Below are 21,867 nucleotides of genomic sequence, written 5' to 3'. Positions count from 1 at the left end.
TTTCAGCAAACTGCAAATGCCTTAGTGAGTAACCTCTGCCACATTTTACTTAAAAGTTTACAAATATATTAATATTCTATATACCTTTAAGGGAAAGTGATGCAGGAGCTGGAGGCTTGGGGGAGCCTTTCTGAGCCGTTCTCAGAAATCCCTCAGAATGTCAGCCCAAGTCTGGAAAGTGTTGTGAGGAGTGTTACAGGGGAGGACTACGGAGGGCGTCTTGGTTGTGCCAAGAGGAAAAAAATCTTGCCAAGCAAAGACAGTATACAAAGCGCTGTTCACCAAAGCCTGTAATCCAAAGGGGTCCCCCAAAGCTTTACATGGCGGAGAGAAACGGTCCGCACCTGCTTCCTCCAGGAGGGCGCGAACTGAAGACAGAGGCAGGTCCCAAGGATTCAGGCGCCCCCGACTCTCACAGTCTCTCCCTCGGTGCCCGATCGAATGGGTGACCTAGAGCTGACCCAGAGGCAACTCGGATCTCCTCCCGAGAGCGCCGCCACCTCCAAGGCGGACACCGATCCCCAACCGGCAGGACGAACTGAGAGCGCCCGGAGTTACTCACCTAGATCTGCATTTCGTCCTGTCGTCATGGTGACCGGCGGAGCCACGTAGCCCCGCCCCTTCCTCATAACGTGGCCCCGCCTCCTCCGAACCCGGAAGCGCGAGGCTCGCGCCCACTGCGCGGACCTTTCGGCGAGGGGGAGCGCGGCGGCCCAGGCTCGCCCGGCCGCGCGCCCCGCCCCTCGGAGGCCCGCCCTCCTGCTCGCCCCCACAGCTCGCAGCGCCTGCGGGTACTGAGTGCTTCAGCTGCCGGCGGTGACCTGGGCCCAGCCACCCCCACGGCCCGCGCTCCTACTGGAGGGAAGAGCCGCCTTGGGGAGGAGGGAAAGGGACGTGGGGGAGGCCACGGCAGGTGAGGGGTGGGTGAGGGCCTGGGAAATGGGGTGTGGGTGTGTGATGTGTTTAGGCTTGCAGGTGGGTGTGTATGTAGTGTGCGCGGCTGCCTCCGTTGGTGTGACTTTGTTAGTGTGGCCCCTAGTGGGTTGGTCCATGTGACCATGCACGTGATCGCACGTCCCTCTGTGTGTGTGTGTGTGTCTGTCTGTCTGTCTGAAGTCGAGTTTGGGTTCCTGACGTGGTCGGTGTACCTGTGACCCTGCCTTTTTGAGGCTTTCACGGTGGGACTGGGGGTGGGTGGGGTCTGTATCTGGATCATCTGGCGTGGGGGTGGGGTGGGGGGCGCTGGACCGGAGCGTACTGCTATAATCCGGTCCTGGGGATACACTGCTGCAGTCCAGGAATATGTTTTTCAACTTTTAAGAACTCTGAGCAGAAAGAAGCTAGTTATTTTGGAGATTGCACCTCAGCCTGAAAGTGACAAATGTCTTTGTCATTGCCAGGTGTGAGGGAGGTAGCAGGACTAGTGTTTTGCTTTTCCTCTTCTGGTTTTCCTGGGGAGTTATAAATTCTGCATTTATGCTGCTGCTTTGTCTCCTCGCGCAATGTTCCAGCTCCTTGTAGCAGAAAGACTCAAGAGACTCAGGAGTAACTTAATAGCTGTGTGCAAATTTCCAAGAGCTTTTATCCCAAGACAGCACAAGGTGAGGTGTCACCGAAGAAATGTCAAGTAGGCAGCTTTTCCTCCCATGAGGTTTAGACTATAATGGAGTAAGTTCCTGAAGAGAATAGGGATAAATCTGCCCCTGAAGAGATCTGAAAAAAGGATAGCTCTCTACTGGTGTGGTGAGCTATGGAGACTTGCTCTTAAAAAAGCCAGTTGGATCGCCTAGAGACTCTCAGGTTCTAATATTTACTTATTGCTGGTATTAATAATCACAGATTGTCCATTTGCGGATCAACTACAGATTGAGATAAAGGATCCAAAAACCTCTGACTAGTTAAGCTGGTTATGTGACTTAAACATTTTTAAAGACAATCTCGCTGATTGTAAACTGGCAGGTTCTGTTGAAACCCTGAGGGATAAGTGCATGTAATTCTTGGTGCACACTCAAAATTGGCAATTTTATTGTCTAGCACCTCAAGGGCTAGAGAGAACTGGGTGTCAAAAGCTTTCCTTAAGGAGGGGTTTCCTTAGGCAAGATTGAGGCTGATCTCTGCAGCCCTTTTCCCACCAGCGTGAACAGGTGCTTTTGTTTTTGTGGAAGAATTGAATTGTGAGAGATCAAATCAGTCCACATTTGATCCACATTCTTTCTTATTTAATACTGACCAGTTTGGTCGCAATCTCAGTTAACTTTTTTTTTTTTCCCATATACAGAATGTTCCTCTTGTGACTTGGAAAAGTATACCCCTTTAGAGAATGAAAGAGAGCTAGGAGAACAAACTTCCTTTTCATACCACTCACAGCTGCTTTGCCTTTGCAGCAGTGAGTTGTTTTTTCCCCCCACTTAGATGTCAGTTGGTCAAATGCAACGTTTGGTATCTGTCTTACCTTTCATGTGCTGCCAAACTAGCACAAGTGTTAAAATCACTTGCCCCTACAAAAATGTAGTCACAGTTGGGTGGAATCTTTCCATCTAATGAGATTAGTTATAAAAAGTTATAATGCTGAGTGGGTTGTGAATAATACCGCGGACTGTGGTAAGGAACATCTTTCTACTTATTGCTGTGGGAAGAAATGGATGACAGTGAATGTGTGTGCCCATGTATGTCTGTATCTGTATGTGTACAATTTGCGTGTGATCTTTATGATAGTTTGGTTTGTACATTGCAGCCGATTCCAAAACTGAATAATTTGTCCCAAGTTTGACAAATCTAGAAGCTAACTATTTGGCTTTAAGGGCCTTAGGTGTTCTATAAACCTGCTGAGTCGATAAATGGCTTAGATTTTTTTTTAACATGTTAGTATTTGTTAAGAGAAAATGGATATGTAGAGCATGATTTTCTTTATTCCAGTATGAATTATAACTGCATTTGTGCACACTGATTTCAGCTTAAGACTGGCTAATGATATTCTCAGTACTCTTTAGAACAAGTTATGATTTTAACAAACTTTTCTAAAATCACCGTCCTAGCCTTGAGAGAACAGACCATTATTACAATGTCAGGGTTGTAAGTCAGGTTTAGTAATGGATGTCTACATTTGCCATCTCCTTGGGGTTTAGTTTAGTAACCCCGCAAGGTTAGAGGTAACTGTTAAGACTGTTAGTTCCTTGTACTCCCAAGACAGCAGATGTGGGAGGCCAAAAGCGAAGAGTTTCATTGGGTTTAGAGTCCCCAGCTCCTAGCCAGTCCAGAGAACCTCTAAAATGACAATTCAGAGTCAGCCCAGGAGTTAAGTCTAGTGGTCATGAACACATCCTAGCCCTATTAGGAAATCCAGACTTACCCTAGGGGTAGAGGACAGGATGAACAGCAAGTATTTGAATCCTTCCAAACCGGTGGGTTGAAGTTCCTCATTTGGCAATAAGAATCTGCAACAGAGAGCTGTAATTTCAGTTTCTTATTATGACATAACACAGATGCTTTAGCAAAGAGGGGCAGCCTTTCAATTGAAGATGCCCAGCCAGTCCGAAGCTTTTACAGGGCTGAGTCAGAGGGAGTTTAGGATGGCCTGATCCAGTCTTCTTAGGACATAGTCATCCATTTTGTCAATGGATAACACCTCTGTGCCAAGCCCTATTCTAGACTTTGGAGATACAGTGGTGAAACAGTCATAGATGACGAAACAAGCCCAAAGAGGGTCGGTGACTTTTCCAAGGTCACAGAGCTCTAAAAGCTAGAAATCACCAATTTTTTCTAAAGGCACATGTTTTGTTGCTAGATACAGTGCCTCCAAGCCTATTCTGGTATTTTATCACAGATCTTTCGGAGGAGGTTATATCACTTTTAATCACACCAAGGTGAACAGCAAATCTTCCTGTATTTTGCATTAAGAACTACATGTGAAGTTCTGAAGTTATATTCCACTAGAGTTAGATTTATGGCATTTTGTGAAGTGATCAGGAGGCATGCTTACATAACCTCCTTTCTCTAGTGTGGACTGTTCCCTATAATTCTACATCTTTGTTAAAATAGATTTCTAAGATACTGTCAACAGAGTTTGCAGTCATTTAACTAGGGCAGGCAGTCTGATGTCAGAAAAGACTCTCCCCTGCCTCTGGTCCTAGCTCTTTAATAGCCATGGGATCTCTGGTAAGTCATTTAAATTTTCTAGATTGGATTCTTCATCTGGAGGAACGAGGGAGTTGGAGTCATTATCTCTCAAGGGCCCTATCCTGCGCTATGACTATAGGATTTCACCAAATTGTTTTCTGTAGCTTAAGTATATACAAGAGGTAAAATAGTCCATTTCCTTGGTTTTACCATTTAAGGTATTGTTGGTATAGCTAGACCAGACTCTACATTTAGTTCTGATGTAAACATGAATTCTTGACATGAAACATCACATGCTTTTATTTCAGGGTTAACCTCCATTTCAGCTAATCATGGGAGAGATTAAAGTCTCTCCTGATTATAACTGGTTTAGAAGTACAGTTCCCCTTAAAAAGGTATGTATGGTTTTACTACACCTCTTCTTCTCAAAATCTTGTGTTTTGTTTTTGTGACTGAGATGTTATGCCTTAGTAGTGTTTGAGAGTAAAGGTTATTGCCAAGTATCGTGACTGTGGGCTACAGAGCATAAAGTTCTCCTCTTCTTTGTCAAGTGCAGTCAACTTTTGAGACTCATTCAAGAGTAAAAGTGGGTATAACTATACTCATTATTTTATAATTGCTTTTATGTATCCAAGCAAGCAGGAGTATATGTACTCCGTTTAGGGGAAAACTTGCAGTAACAGCAACTACATAGTAAGTGTGGTCAGATTATGTTATAAAGCCTTTTACTGTTCCTCGGATTTAAGATTTACTTTGGGTCACGTTATAGGTCCTCTGTTTGCAGTGGTAGTCATCTTCAGGAAACCTTATTTACCTGGGATGTCCAAAAACCCCAAGCACTTGTCTTGAAGTTTGACTGTTGACTCTGAGTCCCTAAATAATCACAAATGTTTGGGGATCACACTAGACAAAAGCTAGTTAAGCCACAGAGCAAAATCTTTGCTGATCCCTTTGCAGAAGTATGAGAGTTACTGTGATCTGAAAATCTTCTGTGTCTCTATTATAATCATTTTGTCAGGGTAGACATCTGTGAAAGCACCATGCAGGTTTGAATTAATAACAGAACTTTTCTCCATATAGAATTTGAGATAAAGTTCTCCTCCAATTATAAACAGAGTATCTGCTATATAACCAGCAGTGTTGTAGAATTTCCTGGATACTTTATTTAATTCTTCGAATGGTTTAACAAAGTGGGTAATGATGCCCATTTCACAGATGACAAAACTGATATCCAGAGAGGTTAACCTGTTAAAGGTCACACAGCCTGGTAGAGTCTGGATTAGAATCAAATTATTCTGGTTTCAAAGCCAGAAATACTTCACTGCTTACCAAAAGGAGCCTCCCTTCCTTCTTGTTCCCTGGGAAACACTGTCATGCTAAAAGATAATTGGCTCCTGGGGTCCCTCTACCTTGTCCCATCCCTGCAAGTAACTCATGTGAGCTCCTCTTGATGGACTCACTTTCTCAGCAAGCTGATCTCCAGACCCAAGACACCAGACTCACTGAAATATTTTTTTTTTTTTTAAGATTTTATTTATTTATCTGTCAGAGAGAGAGGGAGAGCGAGCGAGCACGGGCAGACAGAATGGCAGGCAGAGGCAGATGGAGAAGCAGGCTCCCCGACGAGCAAGGAGCCCGATATGGGACTCGATCCCAGGACGCTGGGATCATACCCAAGCCGAAGGCAGCTGCCCAACCAACTGAGCCACCCAGGCATCCCTCACTGAAATATTCTTAAAAGTAGTTTGAAATATTCTTAAAAGTAGTTATAGCCAGTAGTTTCATTGATGTCATGTTCTCCAGACTGACCTCAGTCTGGTCCACAAGTCATGATAAGTTTGCTTGAAATTTTGTGGTGCTAGATTTTAAATTATCAAAGAGATACTGTGTCTTCTAAAATTATCAAATATAATTCTGACAGATTTGCCATTCAGGGAACTCTGAGAACATTGAAGTGATAAACTTACTTCAAATGGATTACTGAAATAATTTCCTAGAAAATCTTGGAGATCTGAATATCTTATCTCATATGAATGTTATTACTACAGGATCGGGATTTACTGTGTGTACTGTCAAAAGCCGTTAAGAGATTTTCATCACAATCATAACAAAAACAAACAAACCCAAAAAACCCAAAAAAACAATGAAAAGCAAAATGGTGAGTGGCAAAATACAAAGGGCAAAAACACAGGTATGAGATATTATTGTCATCATCTGTGAGCTGGGGAAGTCCAAAAGCGAATTGTTAGGGTCCTCTGGACATTACCTTGCCCCATTTGTCTGCTCCCAGTGACATCCATGATCTCGGTGAGTGTGTTGCCATCCACAGTGACCCCCTGGGCCCACAGCACTGTCAGCTAGGAGCTCTCAGAAAACAGAACCTGGAGACCTTGAGATTTTTAATGGGAAAGTAGCATAAATATTGATTTGCATTGGCAAAAGTTCAGGCAATAAATGTACTTTTCCAAATCCCACCAAAAAGTGAGCCAGAGAAAACAAAAATGATTACGCAGTGAATAATACTGATATCTAACACTCACTGAACACAAAATATCTGCCAGACTCAGCACTGAGCACCTGACTTGACTCAGCTTATTTAATGCTCATCTTTTTTCCCCTGATGAGTTAAGAACTACTAATTCAGAAGGGTTGCTGAGGCTCCCTACCCTCTTTTCCCCAGAAAGACAGTTTTTCCCTTTGCCAACTCCCCACACCTGACTGACTGGTTTGAAACATTCTCCCAGGACAGGGACACCTACAGCTGCGGCATCCTTCCTCTCTAGCAAGAGTCTCCCGCCTCAGAGGCATGGTCTGGATCAGCTTCCAGAACCATCTCCTGAGTGTGACCATCTCTCCCTAGTTTGTCCGAGAGCCTGGAGTCTTTTCTCCCCTCTGGACAGCGCTGGAGAATGACTTTGCAAATTGCCTCCTACACACACACAGCCAGAAGTATGGGAAAGAAATAAGATGCCATATACAGAATTTACTTTTTAATGGTAAACAGAATAGGGCCTTCATATTATCATGGATGGGAAAGAAAATTAAAAACTGATTTCTGAAAAAAAGCAGCTCTTTGGAAGAGTATGAAGCAGTTCTGTGTAATATGTTAGCACTGAAGAGGGAAAAAGAGACTAAAGCAGTTTATTATACAAGCTAATCTGGTGGGATCCCCAGGGAACCTTGTAACAACCAAGGCAGTGACATTAAAATTGTCAGAGATATTGTAGTATAAAGTAACAGTATAAAACCAAATCCATAAGCTTTTCCTTTTTTCTTTTCTTCTAACTTTCCCTCCAGATTATCGTGGATGATGATGATAGTAAAATATGGTCACTGTATGATGCAGGCCCCAGAAATATCAGGTGTCCTCTGATCTTTCTCCCCCCTGTCAGTGGAACTGCTGATGTGTTTTTCAGGCAGATCTTGGCGTTGACTGGCTGGGGTTACCGGGTTATAGCTGTAAGTATTATTGGGTCTGTATTACAATTCATGTCCACATTTAATGGACATGTGTGTGCTTCTGTTTCTGACTATAGTAATGGCCCATGTTTTTGGTGTCTTTTTTTGTTTTAGTTTTTGTTTTTAATGGAAGGAAGATACTGTTTTCCTTTTCTTAAATGTGAAATGAAATCTTTTGAAGGAAGGCTGTGCAGTACACGGACACACAGAGAAGCAGGGGGAACAGACCTCTGTGGAAACCTCTGTGCCTAGCTTTTACGTAGATTGTCTTAAGTCTGAACAGTAGGAAGCATCAGCCTTGTTTACAGATGAGGAAATGGAGGTTCAGGTCATTTGGGTGATCGTGGCAGGTCATGGCCACTAGGAGGTGTAGGGAGAACCGACTGGAGTCTTCTGACTCCATTTCCCCTCCTCGTTCATGATACCGCTGCTTCCAGAGGAGATGAATGTGCACTCTCCCACAGAAAGGGGTCTGCTAACACTCGGGTAACTGAAAGCTTGCTTTAATGTAAGTCTTCAACAGTTGAGATGAGGTTTATTCATTATAATGCACATAATCTCAGCATTTGGTTAAGAAGTGTTCTGTTTTCTGTTCTATTACTGAGTTTGGACTAAATCTAGTTTCCCGTTGATTGTTCTCAAATCCCTTCTGGGAGAGCAGCGCAGGTGAGGAAGTCGCTGTTGTTTGCGACTAGTTTTGTGGCATGCCCCGACTGCGTAACAGTGGAGGCTGGTCTGGCTTCCTGGGATGGAGAGACTCTGCGGCTTTGAGCAGGCAGTTGTTTCTGGGAGCTGGATTAGTAACACCTAAACAGGTCTCCCTGTGGGAGTATTGCTGTTACTATTTTATTTACTGTCTGAAGGAGAGAAAACTCTGACCAGATCTCTTCTCTTGGAAGGTAACTGAAAATTCTACTGGGTTTATCACCAACTAGGGCCACACAAAACAAATCCCAGTTCTTCCTCCTGACAGCCCTTCTGGAGAAAACTAGTTATTATCAGCACCGCCTGCTGCCTTCCCCCAAGGTCTTTTCTTCTCTGGCAAAATTCTCCACATTCTTTAATCATTCCTCATATGGTGTGTTTTGAGTCTCTGCAACATAATCCTCCTTTGTTCTGGGTTTTCATAAATTCCTCTTGGTGGACAGCATTTTAGGAGAGCAAGATGGCCGCTGCAGCCCAGGACACAGTAGTAGCTTTCCTGGTGGCCGCTGTTAATCAGCCGGGGATGGGGTAGCCTGAGTGGCTGCAGGCTTCTCTCTCACTTTAGAGCACTATCTGAAGTTGACTGTGTTTTTATTGCTCCTAACTGGCAGGTCGTGCTTGCTTTGCCTTCCAGATGGGTACTTCTTTTAGTGCTCAAGCTTCTTGATGTGGGATTTCCGTATTTCATTAGCTAGATGAAGAATAAAGAAAAGTCCAGGGGCTTCTGGCTGGCCCATTTGGTGGAGCATGTGATTCTTGGTGTCGGGGTTGTGGGTTGAGCCCCACACTGGGTGTAGAGATTTCTTAAAAATAAACAGAAAAGGCCAATGGTGACTTCAAAGTTACTTTGTCCTTATGTGCCTAATTCCATGAGATTTTTTTTAAAAAAAGATTTTATTTATTTATTTGACAGACAGAGAGAGAGATCACAAGTAGGCAGAGAGGCAGGCAGAGAGAAGGGGAAGCAGGCTCACTGCTGAGCAGAGAGCCCAATGTGGGGCTTGATCCCAGGACCCTGAGATCATGACCTGAGCCAAAGGCAGAGGCTTAACCCACTGAGCCACCCAGGCGCCCCCCCATGAGATTTTAAAATATACTAGATACTTGTTAGTATCTCACAGTTAAAAGGCACAGGCCCTTTTCTCATTTAAATTTTTATTGAGATAACTATAGATTCACATGCAGTTGTCAAAAAATAATACAGAGCTATCCCTTTTATTCTTTGCCCAGTTTCTCCCAGTGGTAACATTTTACAAAACTATAGTAGGATATCATAATCAGGGTATTGATTAATACAATCCACTGATCTTACTCTGATTTCTAGTTTTACTTGTACTCGATTGTATATATTTATGTGTATGTCTGTATGTTAAGTTGTATACAATTTTATTACCTATCTAGGGCATAGATATCTTTAAATTAAAGACTTCATAAAAATACCTTCTTGGGGCACCTGGGTGGCTCAGTCATTAAGCATCTGACTTTGGCTCAGGTCTTACTCTCTGAGTCCTAGGATCAAGCCCCATATCGGGCTCCAGGCTCTGCATTGAGTGGGGAATCTGCTTGTCCCTCTCCCTCTCCCTCTGCTTCTCCCCTCCACTCAGGCAGGCATGCGCTCTCCCTCTCTCAAATAAATAGATAAAATCTTTAAAAAAAAAAAAAAATGTCTTCTTGAGGCACCTGGGTGGCTCAGTTGGTTAAGTGTCTGCCTTCGGCTCTGGTCATGATTCCAGGGTCCTGGGGTTGAGCCCCATGTCAGGCTCCTTGCTCAGCGGGGAACCTGCTTCTCCCTCTCCCTCTGCTGCTGCTCCCCTGCTTGTGCTCTCTCTGTCAAATAAATACATTTTTTTTAAAAACATAAATAAAAAAATAAAAAATACATCATCTTCTTTCTTTTCTATCATCTGACTCAAATTCTCAAATTTTCTGCTAGGGAGAGGCTCTTTTCCATCCTGTCAGAATAGTGGAATCTTACCTACAAATGAAATTTTTAATAATAAAAGTAACATAATTCCATCAGTTCTAAAATTATCCTATTATATACTTGGCAGTATCTATTCCAGTGATTTGTTAGTGACAGAATGAATCTAAGTGCTTAAAACAACCAGCCTGTCAGGCATCATTTACTTATTATTTTTTTAAGATTTTATTTATTTATTTGACAGAGAGACAGAGATCACAAGGAGGCAGAGCAGTAATCAGAGAGAGAGAGAGAAGAGGAAGCAGGCTTCCTAGTGAGCAGGGAGCCCGATGTGGGGCTCGATCCGAGGACCCTGAGGTCATGATCTGAGCCGAAGGCAGGGGCTTTAACCCACTGAGCCACCCAGGTGCCCCTCATTTACTTACTATTAAAGAGAGGGCAATTCTTAGGTGACAAGCTAGAATCCCCTCAAGGGACTTAGTGACTTGTATTTCTTTTCCTCCTCCTCATCGGAATTCTTAAGCTACTTAGGGTCAAGCACCCTACTTCCTTGGTTACAAAAGTACAAGAAATCAGAATGACTAAGTCAATTTAAAAAAGAGGAACAATTTTATTGAATACTCCCTTTAAGCCATGCTACCAAAAAAAGAGGGAATTCTCCCCAGACAGAATTTTATTTAGAGCCATAATTTAGAATTAAGGTAGATTTAAGGGCAAACAGTATTTCTTTACTAGGAAGGGTTCTGCTCTGTTCATCCATGAACCTCAGAGTTTCTTAGCTATTTGGGAAGGAAATAGATGTGAATTGAAATTGTTATTCGATTCCACTAATGTGCTATTTTTTTTTTAAGATTTTATTTATTTATTTGATAGAGATCACAAGTAGGCAGAGAGGCAGGCAGAGAGAGAGGAGGAAGCAGGCTCCCTGCTGAGCAGAGAGCCCGATTTGGGGCTTGATTTGGGGCTCAATCCCAGGACCCTGGGATCATGACCTGAGCCGAAGGCAGAGGCTTTAACCCACTGAGCCACCCAGGCGCCCCACTAGTGTGCTGTTTTTTAAATTGGTCTGTTAGGTAAAATGTGAATTTCAAAGTTCAGAAGAAGGTGAGAGCTTATTTTCACATAGTTTGAATAAGGAGGACAGCTTGAGCAAATGAGAAGTGCTGTTATGGGAGTCCTAAATTTTTCATTTGTATATAGTTATTAATTAATGTTATTTCAGTTGCAGTATCCAGTTTATTGGGACCATCTCGAATTCTGTGACGGATTCAGAAAACTTTTAGACCATTTACAACTGGATAAAGTGAGTCCCCTAAAACTAATTATTTAAATGTGATTTTAATGCAACATTTACATTGTAAAGGGTGGTGTTACCTTTCATTTTTTTTTAAGTGGTAGTTCTTTTGAGATATAATTCACATACCATGTAATTTACCCTTTTAAAGTGTGTGACCAGGGTTTGTAATATAGTCACAGATAGATGCAACCATCAACACAATCAACTTTAGGACATTTTTTTTCACCCCAAAAAGAAACCCCATAGTCATTAGCCATCACTCCTGACCCTTCCTCCTGCTGGCCCTGGCAACTTAATCTACTTTCTGCCTGTGTAAATGTACCCTTTCTGGGTATTTTGTATAAATGGAATCATGCAATATTCATCTTTTCTAACTGACTTGTTCACCTTAGCATAGTGTCTGCACAGATCATCCTAGTAGTAGCCTGTTTTCAGTACTTCGTATTCCTCTTTATGGTCAAATAATATCCCGTCGGGTAGGTGAACCACATTGCATTTATCCATTTGTCAGTTGAGGCACATTTGGATCGTTGCATTGCTTGGCTGTTAGAAATAACACTGCTCTGAACATTCATGTGCAGGTTTTTGTGTGGACATACATTTTCGGTTCTCTCAAGTATGTACCAAGGGGTAGAATTATCAAATCATAATTTTCTTAAACATAAATTACTAAATGGCTTCATTTTCTATTGCAACCTATAGGTAATGCTTTTTCTTTTTTTACCTTGTATTTGTGTACACAAATTGTTTTGATGGGATGTGTCTAAATTGTTTTTAAATACAATATTTCCTGAATGTTGAACTGCTATGGTTATTTCATCTAATGACTAGTGATGACATTATATTCTTCGCTTGGTGATAACTAAAACAACTTTTTTGAGGGTTATTTATGTTCAGGATTGATTATTGTTTTAGTATCCTTCTTGTATTTGTTTGGAATTAGGTTCATCTTTTTGGGGCTTCTTTGGGTGGCTTTTTGGCCCAGAAATTTGCTGAATATACACACAAATCTCCCAGAGTCCATTCCCTCATCCTCTGCAATTCCTTCAGTGACACCTCTATCTTCAACCAAACTTGGACTGCAAACAGGTAAGAATGTAAACATTTGGCCAAAATTATGACTTTCGTTCAGTAGAATTTTTTAAAAAGCGGACTTTTGGGGTTTTTATGTTGTAATAAGGAGCGGGGCGCAGGGATTATATCTACTTCCATCTTCTGAAACTACCCTGGCTTTTAAAATTAGAAACAGGGCACCTGAGTAGTTCAAGTGGTTAAGGGTCAGCCTTCGGCGCAGGTCATTATCCTGGGGTCCTGGGATCAAGCCCCATATGGGGCTCCTGCTCAGCAGGGAACCTGCTTCTCCCTCTATCTCTGCCTCTCTTTCTGTCTCTCATGAATAAATATATAAAATCTTTTTAAAAAAGAAAAAGAAAGAAAGAAACAATCAGAGGCACCTGGGTGGTGCAGTCATTTGGACTTCCAACTCTTGGTTTGGGCACAGGTTGTGATCTCAGGGTTGAGATCAAGCCCCGCATGGGGATCTGTGCTCAGGGTGGTTGTCTGCTTAAGATTCTTTCTCTTTCTGCCCCTCCCACTTGTTCTCTTTCTCTCTCTCAAATAAAGAGATAAATAGATAAATATTTAAAAAAAATTTTTTAAATAAGTAAAATTAGAAACAATCACCTTTGCAAAAAAAAAAAAGCTGGAATAAACTCTGAATTCAGTTATTTCTCTTATTCTGAATTATTGTTTAGCTTTGTTCAATGTACATTCATGTGCTCTTACAGTATCAGTTATACAGAGCCTGTATACAGAGGCTGTAGAACTAATACAGTGTTCTGCTTGTTCCACTTACTATTTTGCTATATATCGACTGACACAGTTTCTTTAGGCATGTGGCTTCCCCCTATTCTTCATCATGTTCTACTGTAAATCTTTGTACAAATCATTTTTTTCCTTCCCTTTCTGGATTATTTCCTTGAGATGTGTTTCCAAAAATAGAGGGAATAGAACATTCAGTCTGTCAGCAGACATTTTGCACATCATGACATGTTAACAATAGTCAGCTTCCAGAACAATGGGAATGGTGGAATCCTTTGTGGGGCAACCAGTGGGGGGCTTGTTTCCTTTGAGCCATCCCTTCATTGAAGATAACATTTCAAGTAGTTTGATCAGTATGTAATAGTCACCTTAAAGCTGACTTAATGTGGTTTCTTTCATTGCTAGTGAGGCTAGGCTCTACCCTTAAAAAAAATAAAAAGAAAAAAAGGCCCAGTGAATATACATACCTGTATGACCAGGTTGATTTTCCCCGAATGCTATAGGTAAACATTGTTCTCATGATTTTCACATCTCTTTAAAATTGAAGGGGCAGCTGTCTGGCTCAGTTGGTAAAACATGCGATTCTGGATTTCTGGGTCCTGGGTTTGAGCCCCACATTGGGCGTATAGCTTACTTAAAAAAAAAAATGGTAGTCTGGTCTTTTTAAAAACTTTTCCTGATGTTATCTCAGTAGTTTGCTGAGCAATTGTGCAACAATACATTAGCTACAAAGAGTTCATGTCCAGACAAGGCACTAAAGCTCATTGATTATTTTTGATGATTTTAATGTTGTTTTAATTGCAGAAGCCAAGACTGCCCCTACTTTGTTTTCTTTTTGTTTTTGTTTTTTTCATTGTTTATGCACCACACCCAATGCTCTTGGAATCGGTGCCCTCCTTAATACTTACCACCAGGCTCACCCATCCCCCCACCCCCTCCCTTTCAAAACCCTCAGTTTGTTTCTCAGAGTCCACAGTCTCTCTTGGTTTGTCTTGCCCTCCGATTTCCCCCAGTTCATTTTTCCTTTCCTTCTCCTCCATAAGTTGGGTATTCATCCTTTCCGATGGAGGCATAATATTCCATTGTATATATGAACCATATCTTCTTTGTCCAGTCATCTGTTGAAGGGCATCTTTCCACAGTTTGGTAACTGTGGACATTGCTGCTATGAGCATTGGGGTACATATGGCTTTTCTTTTCATTACATCTGTGTCTTTGGGGCAAATACCTGGTAGTGCAATTGCAGGGTCATAGGGCAGCTCTATTTTTTTTTTTTTTTTTTTTTTAATTTCTTAAGGAATCTCCACACTGTTTTCCAAAGTGGCTGCCCCTACTTTGTGCTCCTGCATGTGAGCTATATTTTCTCAGGTATCTGAGTGCTTGTTACATTCCACACATTGAGGCTACAGGGGCAGGCAAAACCAACAGGATCTGCCCCTCACAGGGGGTACCTAGGCAGCATCACCTTGAGAAGATGTGGAAGCCGTAAGAGGCGGGACGGAGAAAGGTAATGAAAGATGACCAGCTGTGCTTGTTGAGGGAAGCTCAGCTAACTTCCAACAAGCCATTCCATGGAGAGAACACAAGTCAGAACTTAGTCTGCTCCTTTTATAAATCATTTTCAGCATAGGTTTAAAGAAAGTAGTATTTGCCCTAGACAATGGCTCTTAGCATTTGTAATTAATGGAATAAATACCAACTAAAAATCACATACAGAAATTGGTAGATTGAATTGCTTTGAATTAGTCCAGTTGAATCTGCTTGTAGCAAACTTCGGGAGGTACAATAACTCTTTCATTTTGCTATTTTGAAATATCAGTCATTCAAAAGGTGATAGAAACCTGAAGGTTGAGATCTTAAGGTTTCAGTTTTCTTTCTTTTTTCCTTAAGATTTATTTACTTATTTCAGAGGGTGAGGAGGGTAGAGGGAGAGGGAGAATCTCCAGCAGGCTTCCTGCTGAGCACAGAGCCCAAGGCAGGGCTTAACTCCCACGACCCGAGATAGTGACCTGAGCCAAAATCAAGAGCCCGCCACTTAACTGACTGAGCCACACAGGTGCCCCAAGTTTCTAGTTTTCTAAAGGAAATAGTTTAGCCATTAGAAATAAAGCCAATTAGTTAAAACAAAATCTCAGAATTATCAAAATGTCTACTTTGGTAAAGGTATTTGAAATACTGCTTATAATTATTCTAAATCCTCAAAACTTTGATCATATTAAACCATAACTCTTTGGGAGCTTGGGAAAATATATGTAAAAACAAGATGCTTCAAAAGCAGCTGTTTGAAAGAAGAGACCAGCTCTTTTTATCTTTAGATCCTAAGTACCTAGCTAATACAAAGCTACAGTAGTGAATGGAATATTTGCATTTTTGTGTAGTCTTGCAGATTTAAATTATCAGATCTTTGTTTTACAGCTTTTGGCTGATGCCATCATTTATGCTCAAAAAAATCGTTCTTGGAAACTTTTCATCTGGCCCAGTGGACCCTATGATGGCTGATGCTATTGATTTTATGGTGGACAGGGTAAGGATCATGGCATTAGAAGGGGGCCATCTTGTACTAGGAATTTTCATGTCTCCTTGGTTCCTGATGATCTGTCTGTCTCATTGAGTATGTATTAGAGATGTTTGTTAAGCAGTCTTCCATATTTACTTTAGTACATCAACAGATGTTACTGCTGGTAAGTAATTCATCACAATCACTTGAGGGGAGCTTTTAAAAATACAGATTCTGGGGGCACCTGGCTGGCTCAGCTGGTAGAACGTGTGGCTCTTGATCTCGGGGTTCGCATGGAGCCTACTTAAAAAAAAAAAAAAAAGAAAAGAAATACAGATTCCAAAGCCTCGCCAGCCCATTGAACTGGAATCCTGGGCATTGGGTCTGAGAATTTGTATTTTTACTCTACTCCCCGATCCTTCTCCTCCCTGAGGGAGTCTGAAGTAGCGAGTCTGCACACTTGCAGTAAGGGGCTATGGGGCTAGATGATTTTCCTGAGGTCTCTTCCAGCTCCAAAATCTCTTAAAAATGTTGATCTGTCTGTGTGGGGCTTTGGGAAATGGCTTGCTGCCCACAGGCACCTGATTGAAGAGGCACAGGTTGAAGGTTACTGAATGCCCAGAACAGCGCCACCAGCTGGGAAGCCCAGTGCTGGTCTCCCGGGTACATCATATTTCCTCACAGATGACGTGGCCCACCACACATGATGCCACCTTTCTAAGCACAGATATCAGCTGTGGATTTAATGTAAACGTGAGGCACAAAATTAATCCAAATACTTTGCCTGTGTTTCTTCCTGCAGCTGGAAAGTTTGGGGCAGAGTGAACTGGCTTCAAGACTTACCCTGAATTGTCAGAATTCTTATGTGGAACCTCATAAGATTCGGGACATCCCTGTGACCATTATGGATGTAAGCTTCCTTTTAAGTAAAATAGATGCTTTACCTTTTTAAATGTATATATCAAGAGCTTCCTCATAATTATTTTATAATTTTTCAGTATGCCTCTTCAAATGCTGCCTTGGATTTTTTTTTTTTTTTGGACAGCCCTTTTTCAATTCTAAAACAGTCAGTTTATTGCTTATCCCATATTTTCCCTGGTAGGAATAACACCCTTGAAATCAGGATAAACATAAACAGGCATGGTAGTCCTTACCCATTTTGATGTATTTTTGCTGTTGTCATCTCCAGATATGTGCAGCGAAGAAAAGTTGCCTCAAGGGGCAGAGAATCAAGAATTCCATAAAGTCTCATAGGCACAAAAGCTTGCTTCTTATATTTTTTGAGTTGTGGTTGAATACACATAATGAAATTTACCATTTTAACCATGTTTAAGTGTACAGTTCAGTGACATTAAGTACATTTGCAGTGTTGTGAAACTGTCACCACCATCCATTTCCAGAACTTTTCATCATCCCAGACTGAAACTCTGCACCCATTAAGCACTAGCTCACCAGTCCTTCCTCCTCCCAGACCCTGGTAACCAATATTACATATTATATATAATATTATATACTATCTCTATGTATTTGACTAGTCTCTGTACCTCTTGTCAGTGGAATCATATAATATTTATACTTATGTGTCCAGCTTATTTCACTTAGCAGAATGTCTTCAAAGTTTATTCCTGTTATAGCATGTGTTAAAGGCTGAATAATATTCTCTTTTACTATATACCACATTTTATTTATGCAATCGTCTGTTGATGGGCATTTGGGTTATTCCGCCATTTGACTAGTATGAATCATGCTGCTCAGAGTATTGGTGTACAAATATGTTTGAATGCCTACTTTCACTTCTTTTGGGTCTAGAAGTAAAATTGCTGAGCCATATGGTGATTCTGTGTTTAACTTTTTGAGGAACCATGATACCATCTTCCACAGCGGCTGTACCATTTCACATTCCCACCAGCACTGCACAAGGGTTCCAGTGGTTCCATATCCTCCCCAACACTTGTTATTTCCTGTTTTTTTATAATGGCCATGCTAATAGATGCAAAGTGGTATTCCATTGTGTTTTGGCTTATTATTTTTAAATCATGTAACTTGCATACCATGTAACTTTGCCTCATAAATGGATGTATTGCTAAAATCAACATATTTTTAAGAATTGATTTTTGTCAGGAAATTAGCCATTACAAGTATATAAATAATAACTTCTCATTCTCAACTGGAATCTCTACATTCTGACATTTGCCATGACACAGAACGAGGTTTTCAGTACTCTTGGTAAAATATTTGGTCCTCAGTACATTTGCACTGCTTGCCCATCTTTCCAAGCTGAGCTCACCACTTGGGTACATGGTCATTGAAAACGGTGTATAAGCTTCAGTCCATTGGAGATGCTTTTTATGTGTGCTTCATTTAAAAAATTACTTTTTGAAAGCTTATTTGCTTGTATGTAAACATAAGTTTATGTGGGCATTAAAAGATGTCTAGAATCATATACTCCAAACTGCTAACAATGGTTCCCCCAGGAATACATCTGGACTTTTTCTTATACTCTTAAAAATTTTTTTTGGATTTTTTTTTTCCACTGAGCATATACTACTTATGTAACTGTTTTTAGGTAATAAAGTAAAAGTTCTTTTGGGATTTTAGTGATCTTTTTGAAATTAATTGGCTTTCACTATTAATATTCTTTCAGTTTAGTCAGCTGTGTTTGAGGAGAAAAAATTCATGACAGGATTTTCCCCCAGTGAATGCAAGAGATGTTTGAAAACAGAATCTGTAGCTTATGTTGGAGTTAGAAGTCACCAGGGATGAGTAGGAGATGGCCAGAGGTTCAGCGGTGTCTCTTCACAAGCAAGAAATGCTTTGGGAGGCACGTTCCACAATGTGCAAAGAACATATTAAAATACTGGTAAGCTTCAGCTTTGTGGGTTTTTTTTTGTTTTTTTTTTTTGAAGGTATTTGACCAGAGTGCACTTTCAACCGAGGCTAAAGAAGAAATGTACAAACTGTATCCTAATGCCCGGAGGGCTCACCTTAAAACAGGAGGCAATTTCCCATACCTGTGCAGAAGTGCAGAGGTGAATCTTTATGTACAGGTAAGTCCCAGCTTGGAAGCCAGAGCACTTTGAACGCAAAGTGTATGGTTTGAAACATAAAGCTATTTTTCTTTTCTTTTCTTTCTTTCTTTTTGATGGTAGAATAAGAGAACTACAGAGTTCTCTGTAGGAATGAGGCAGTCACTTGAAAAAGGTGGTTTACATTAATGGTTTATAGCAGAATTCAGCTGGGTATATTAGAGACAGTTGACTCTCTCCCTACCGTCTCTTTTCTAAGAAGAGCAGGCCCACATCCACACATACCGAAGTAGCCACGTCCAATGATGTGACCTTGCCTCCTGAATACAGTGAATTCAGTCAGAGCAAAACACCTTCATGAAGCAGCTTTCTGATCCATTTCTGATGCATTAAAAAAAAATACACACAGGGAAGGGCGCTTGGCTGGCTCAGTCAGAAGAGCATGCGACGCCTGATCTCGGAATTGTGAGTTCGAGTTCCACGTGGAGTGTAGAGATTACTTAAATAAATAAAACTTAAAAAAAAAAAAAGCACACACACACACACACAAACAAAAACTGCCCCTTCACCCTCTACCCAAATGGGCTTAATTAAAATAGTGAGAAATTATTGCTTTGGCAAGAAGTATCAAGAGCTTCAAAACCCAGTCACGTCTTTTAGTCCTGTCATCTGCTTGTGGCAGTGGATCCTAAGGAGAGGACCCGAAATTCAAAAAAATCTCAAGACAGTCATCACGGTCTTACTCAGAACAGCAGAGGATGGGAAGGACCTGAGTCACAGCAGCAAAGTAGGAGGGTAAACACCTACTCACAGAGCAGCGTGCCACCGTTGAAAGTGCTGATAAAGAGTTTATAGGAACTTGGAGAGACTTGTCACACAGGAAATAGGGAGCAAAGATCCCACATTGGGGTTTTTTCAAAATACCTCTTTGACTTTCCTGTGTTTTCTAGCTTTTCTGTAATCGGCATGTGTTCCTCTGTAATTTATTTTTTTTAAGATTTTTTTAAAAAATTTATTTGACAGAGATCACAAGTAGGCAGAAAGGCAGGCAGAGAGAGAGGGGGAAGCAGGCTCCCCACTGAGCAGAGAGCCCAATGTGGGGCTCAATCCCAGGACCCTGAGATCACGACCCAAGCCAAAGGCAGAGGCCTAACCCACTGAGCCACCCAGGCGCCCCTGTTCCTCTGTAATTTTAGAAGTATAAAACATTTCTGTGCTGTCGTGGCAATGAAAATAATGATCCTGTGTTTCCATAGATCCATTTGCTGCAATTCCACGGAACCAAATATGCGGCCATTGACCCGTCGATGGTCAGCGCCGAGGAACTGGAGGTGCAGAAAGGCAGCCTTAGCCTCAGTCAGGAGGAGCAGTAGCTGCGGCTTCGCCTGTTGATGACGAGTGGTCCAGAGAGTTCTTGTACAGTCAGCGGCGGGAGTGCCTGCTGGGCGGCCTCCCCGTTCCGTGGTCGGGTTCGCCGGTGATCACTGTGTTTGGAAGTAGGGACTGTTTGTCATCTTTGTGACAGGCAGCAGCTCTTCTGAGCCAGTGTAACTCTTCGTTTTTTTTTTTAGCTTTTGAATTTGAGGAAGTACTTTTGAAGACTCCCATTTTAAGAATTGTGAAAATTTTGCTACCAAAAGTCTTCTCACCATCGTGTTCTTAAGGGAATGTTAATTTCTGAGGTTTGGGGTTTTGTGAGGTTATTTTTTTCTTTTTCCTTTTCCTTTCTTTCCTCCTCTCTTTCTTTTTATGTTATTTGCTGTAAATGCTGCACATCCAGATTGTGTATTGGAAGGACATTGGTTATTTTTTTTTTTTTTTGACATTGGTTATTTTTATGCTTTCTTGGTCATAACTATTATCACAAGTGCCAAGGCTCTCTGTCACCCTACCGTTTGCTCTCCTGCAAAATCAACTACTTCTAATTTCCGGTTAAGCAGATCATTTTCAGTTTTATCTGTTGTCTTTCTAGCCATTACAGTCATTTGGAATAAAAATTCAATTTCAGTGAGTGGCTTTGGTGATTACTGTAGCTGCCCAACTGGGCTACATAGACCTAGGACTTTCTGAGAAGCAGGCCATGGTGTCGTTGGCCAGTCCTTTGTGACATTAGGTAAGTTACTTAATCTCACTAAGGTGCAGTTTGCTCCTTGTCAAGTAACGGTAGCCCCTATTTACTGAGCTGTTAGTATGTGCCAGGTACTTTTCATAGGTTCTTGTCTCCTCCTCAGTGGGAATGTCTCTTAAATCTCTTGTAGAATGTAAATTCCTATTTTTTTTTCCTTGCCATTACTCTGTAGAAGAAGCAGACTCATTTGCTCTATAGAATTCCCCACGGCCTGGATTTTGCTGATTGCAGCCTCACAGTGTCCTTTAACTTGTTTCTATGTCCCTGGTATTTGCCCTAAACTGGCAGTTACATTTAGAGGATCATTCAGGTTCAGATTCAGTCTTCTGGGCAGGAACACTTCGTAGGCAGAGCTGTGAGCTTCCCACGGTGTCACCTCGGGAGGCACGTAACCTGGTTGTCCTGAGTTGTGGTGAAGATGACTGGGTGGGGTCAGCCAGCTCCAGTCACTGGGGAATCCCACGGTTGGTTCTGCTGCCAGTCCTGATCCCCGCTGAGACGCTCTGTGCTATCAGAGGGCGCAGAGCAGTGACAATAACTCTCATTTTTACCTTCCCGTTTATTAACTAGAGTTCTCAAATTTGTTTTTTTAAATCTTACCCTCATCAACTGTTTGGTTTCTCTGGGGTATAATTTAGACCAAAAAATCAGCATCAGTGCTTCTTTCCCTTTAAGTTTTCAGAACATTGAGTTAGCCATATTATTTCTGATTTCATCTCTCCCACAACCCTGATTAAACTGATATTATAGGTGAGATCATGGAGACTGGGAGTGGCCAAGACAGGAAGGGCAGAGCTGGGATACCAACTTGGGTCTGACTATCCCTAAAAGCAGTGATCTTTCCACATAGTGTCTGCTCTGACTGCCCTGTGACTTGAGAACAGTCAGGAGTTATGG

General features: G+C 41.7%; 1 protein-coding gene across 4 annotated transcripts; it reads left to right on the top strand.

Annotated features, from left to right (window-relative positions):
• Positions 1-646: 646 nt before the first annotated feature.
• On the top strand, positions 647-20,640 carry SPG21 (SPG21 abhydrolase domain containing, maspardin). Of its 4 annotated transcripts, none has more exons than XM_047739059.1 (9): positions 647-913; positions 4,425-4,511; positions 7,414-7,575; positions 11,424-11,504; positions 12,442-12,587; positions 15,735-15,843; positions 16,619-16,726; positions 18,723-18,863; positions 20,099-20,640. In XM_047739059.1, exons 2-9 carry the CDS (start codon positions 4,449-4,451, stop codon positions 20,213-20,215), a joined length of 927 nt encoding a protein of 308 aa, XP_047595015.1. In that variant the 5' UTR covers positions 647-913; positions 4,425-4,448; the 3' UTR covers positions 20,216-20,640. The 4 variants fall into 4 exon arrangements, with proteins under 4 accessions (XP_047595015.1, XP_047595016.1, XP_047595017.1 ...); XM_047739060.1 differs by lacking the exon at positions 647-913 and adding an exon at positions 1,116-1,178; XM_047739061.1 differs by lacking the exon at positions 647-913 and adding an exon at positions 1,606-1,627.
• Positions 20,641-21,867: the final 1,227 nt, after the last annotated feature.

The sequence above is a fragment of the Lutra lutra genome, chromosome 7 (genome assembly GCF_902655055.1).
Source record: "Lutra lutra chromosome 7, mLutLut1.2, whole genome shotgun sequence".
Taxonomy (NCBI): domain Eukaryota; kingdom Metazoa; phylum Chordata; class Mammalia; order Carnivora; family Mustelidae; genus Lutra; species Lutra lutra.
This window is presented reverse-complemented; position numbering and strand designations above follow the sequence as displayed.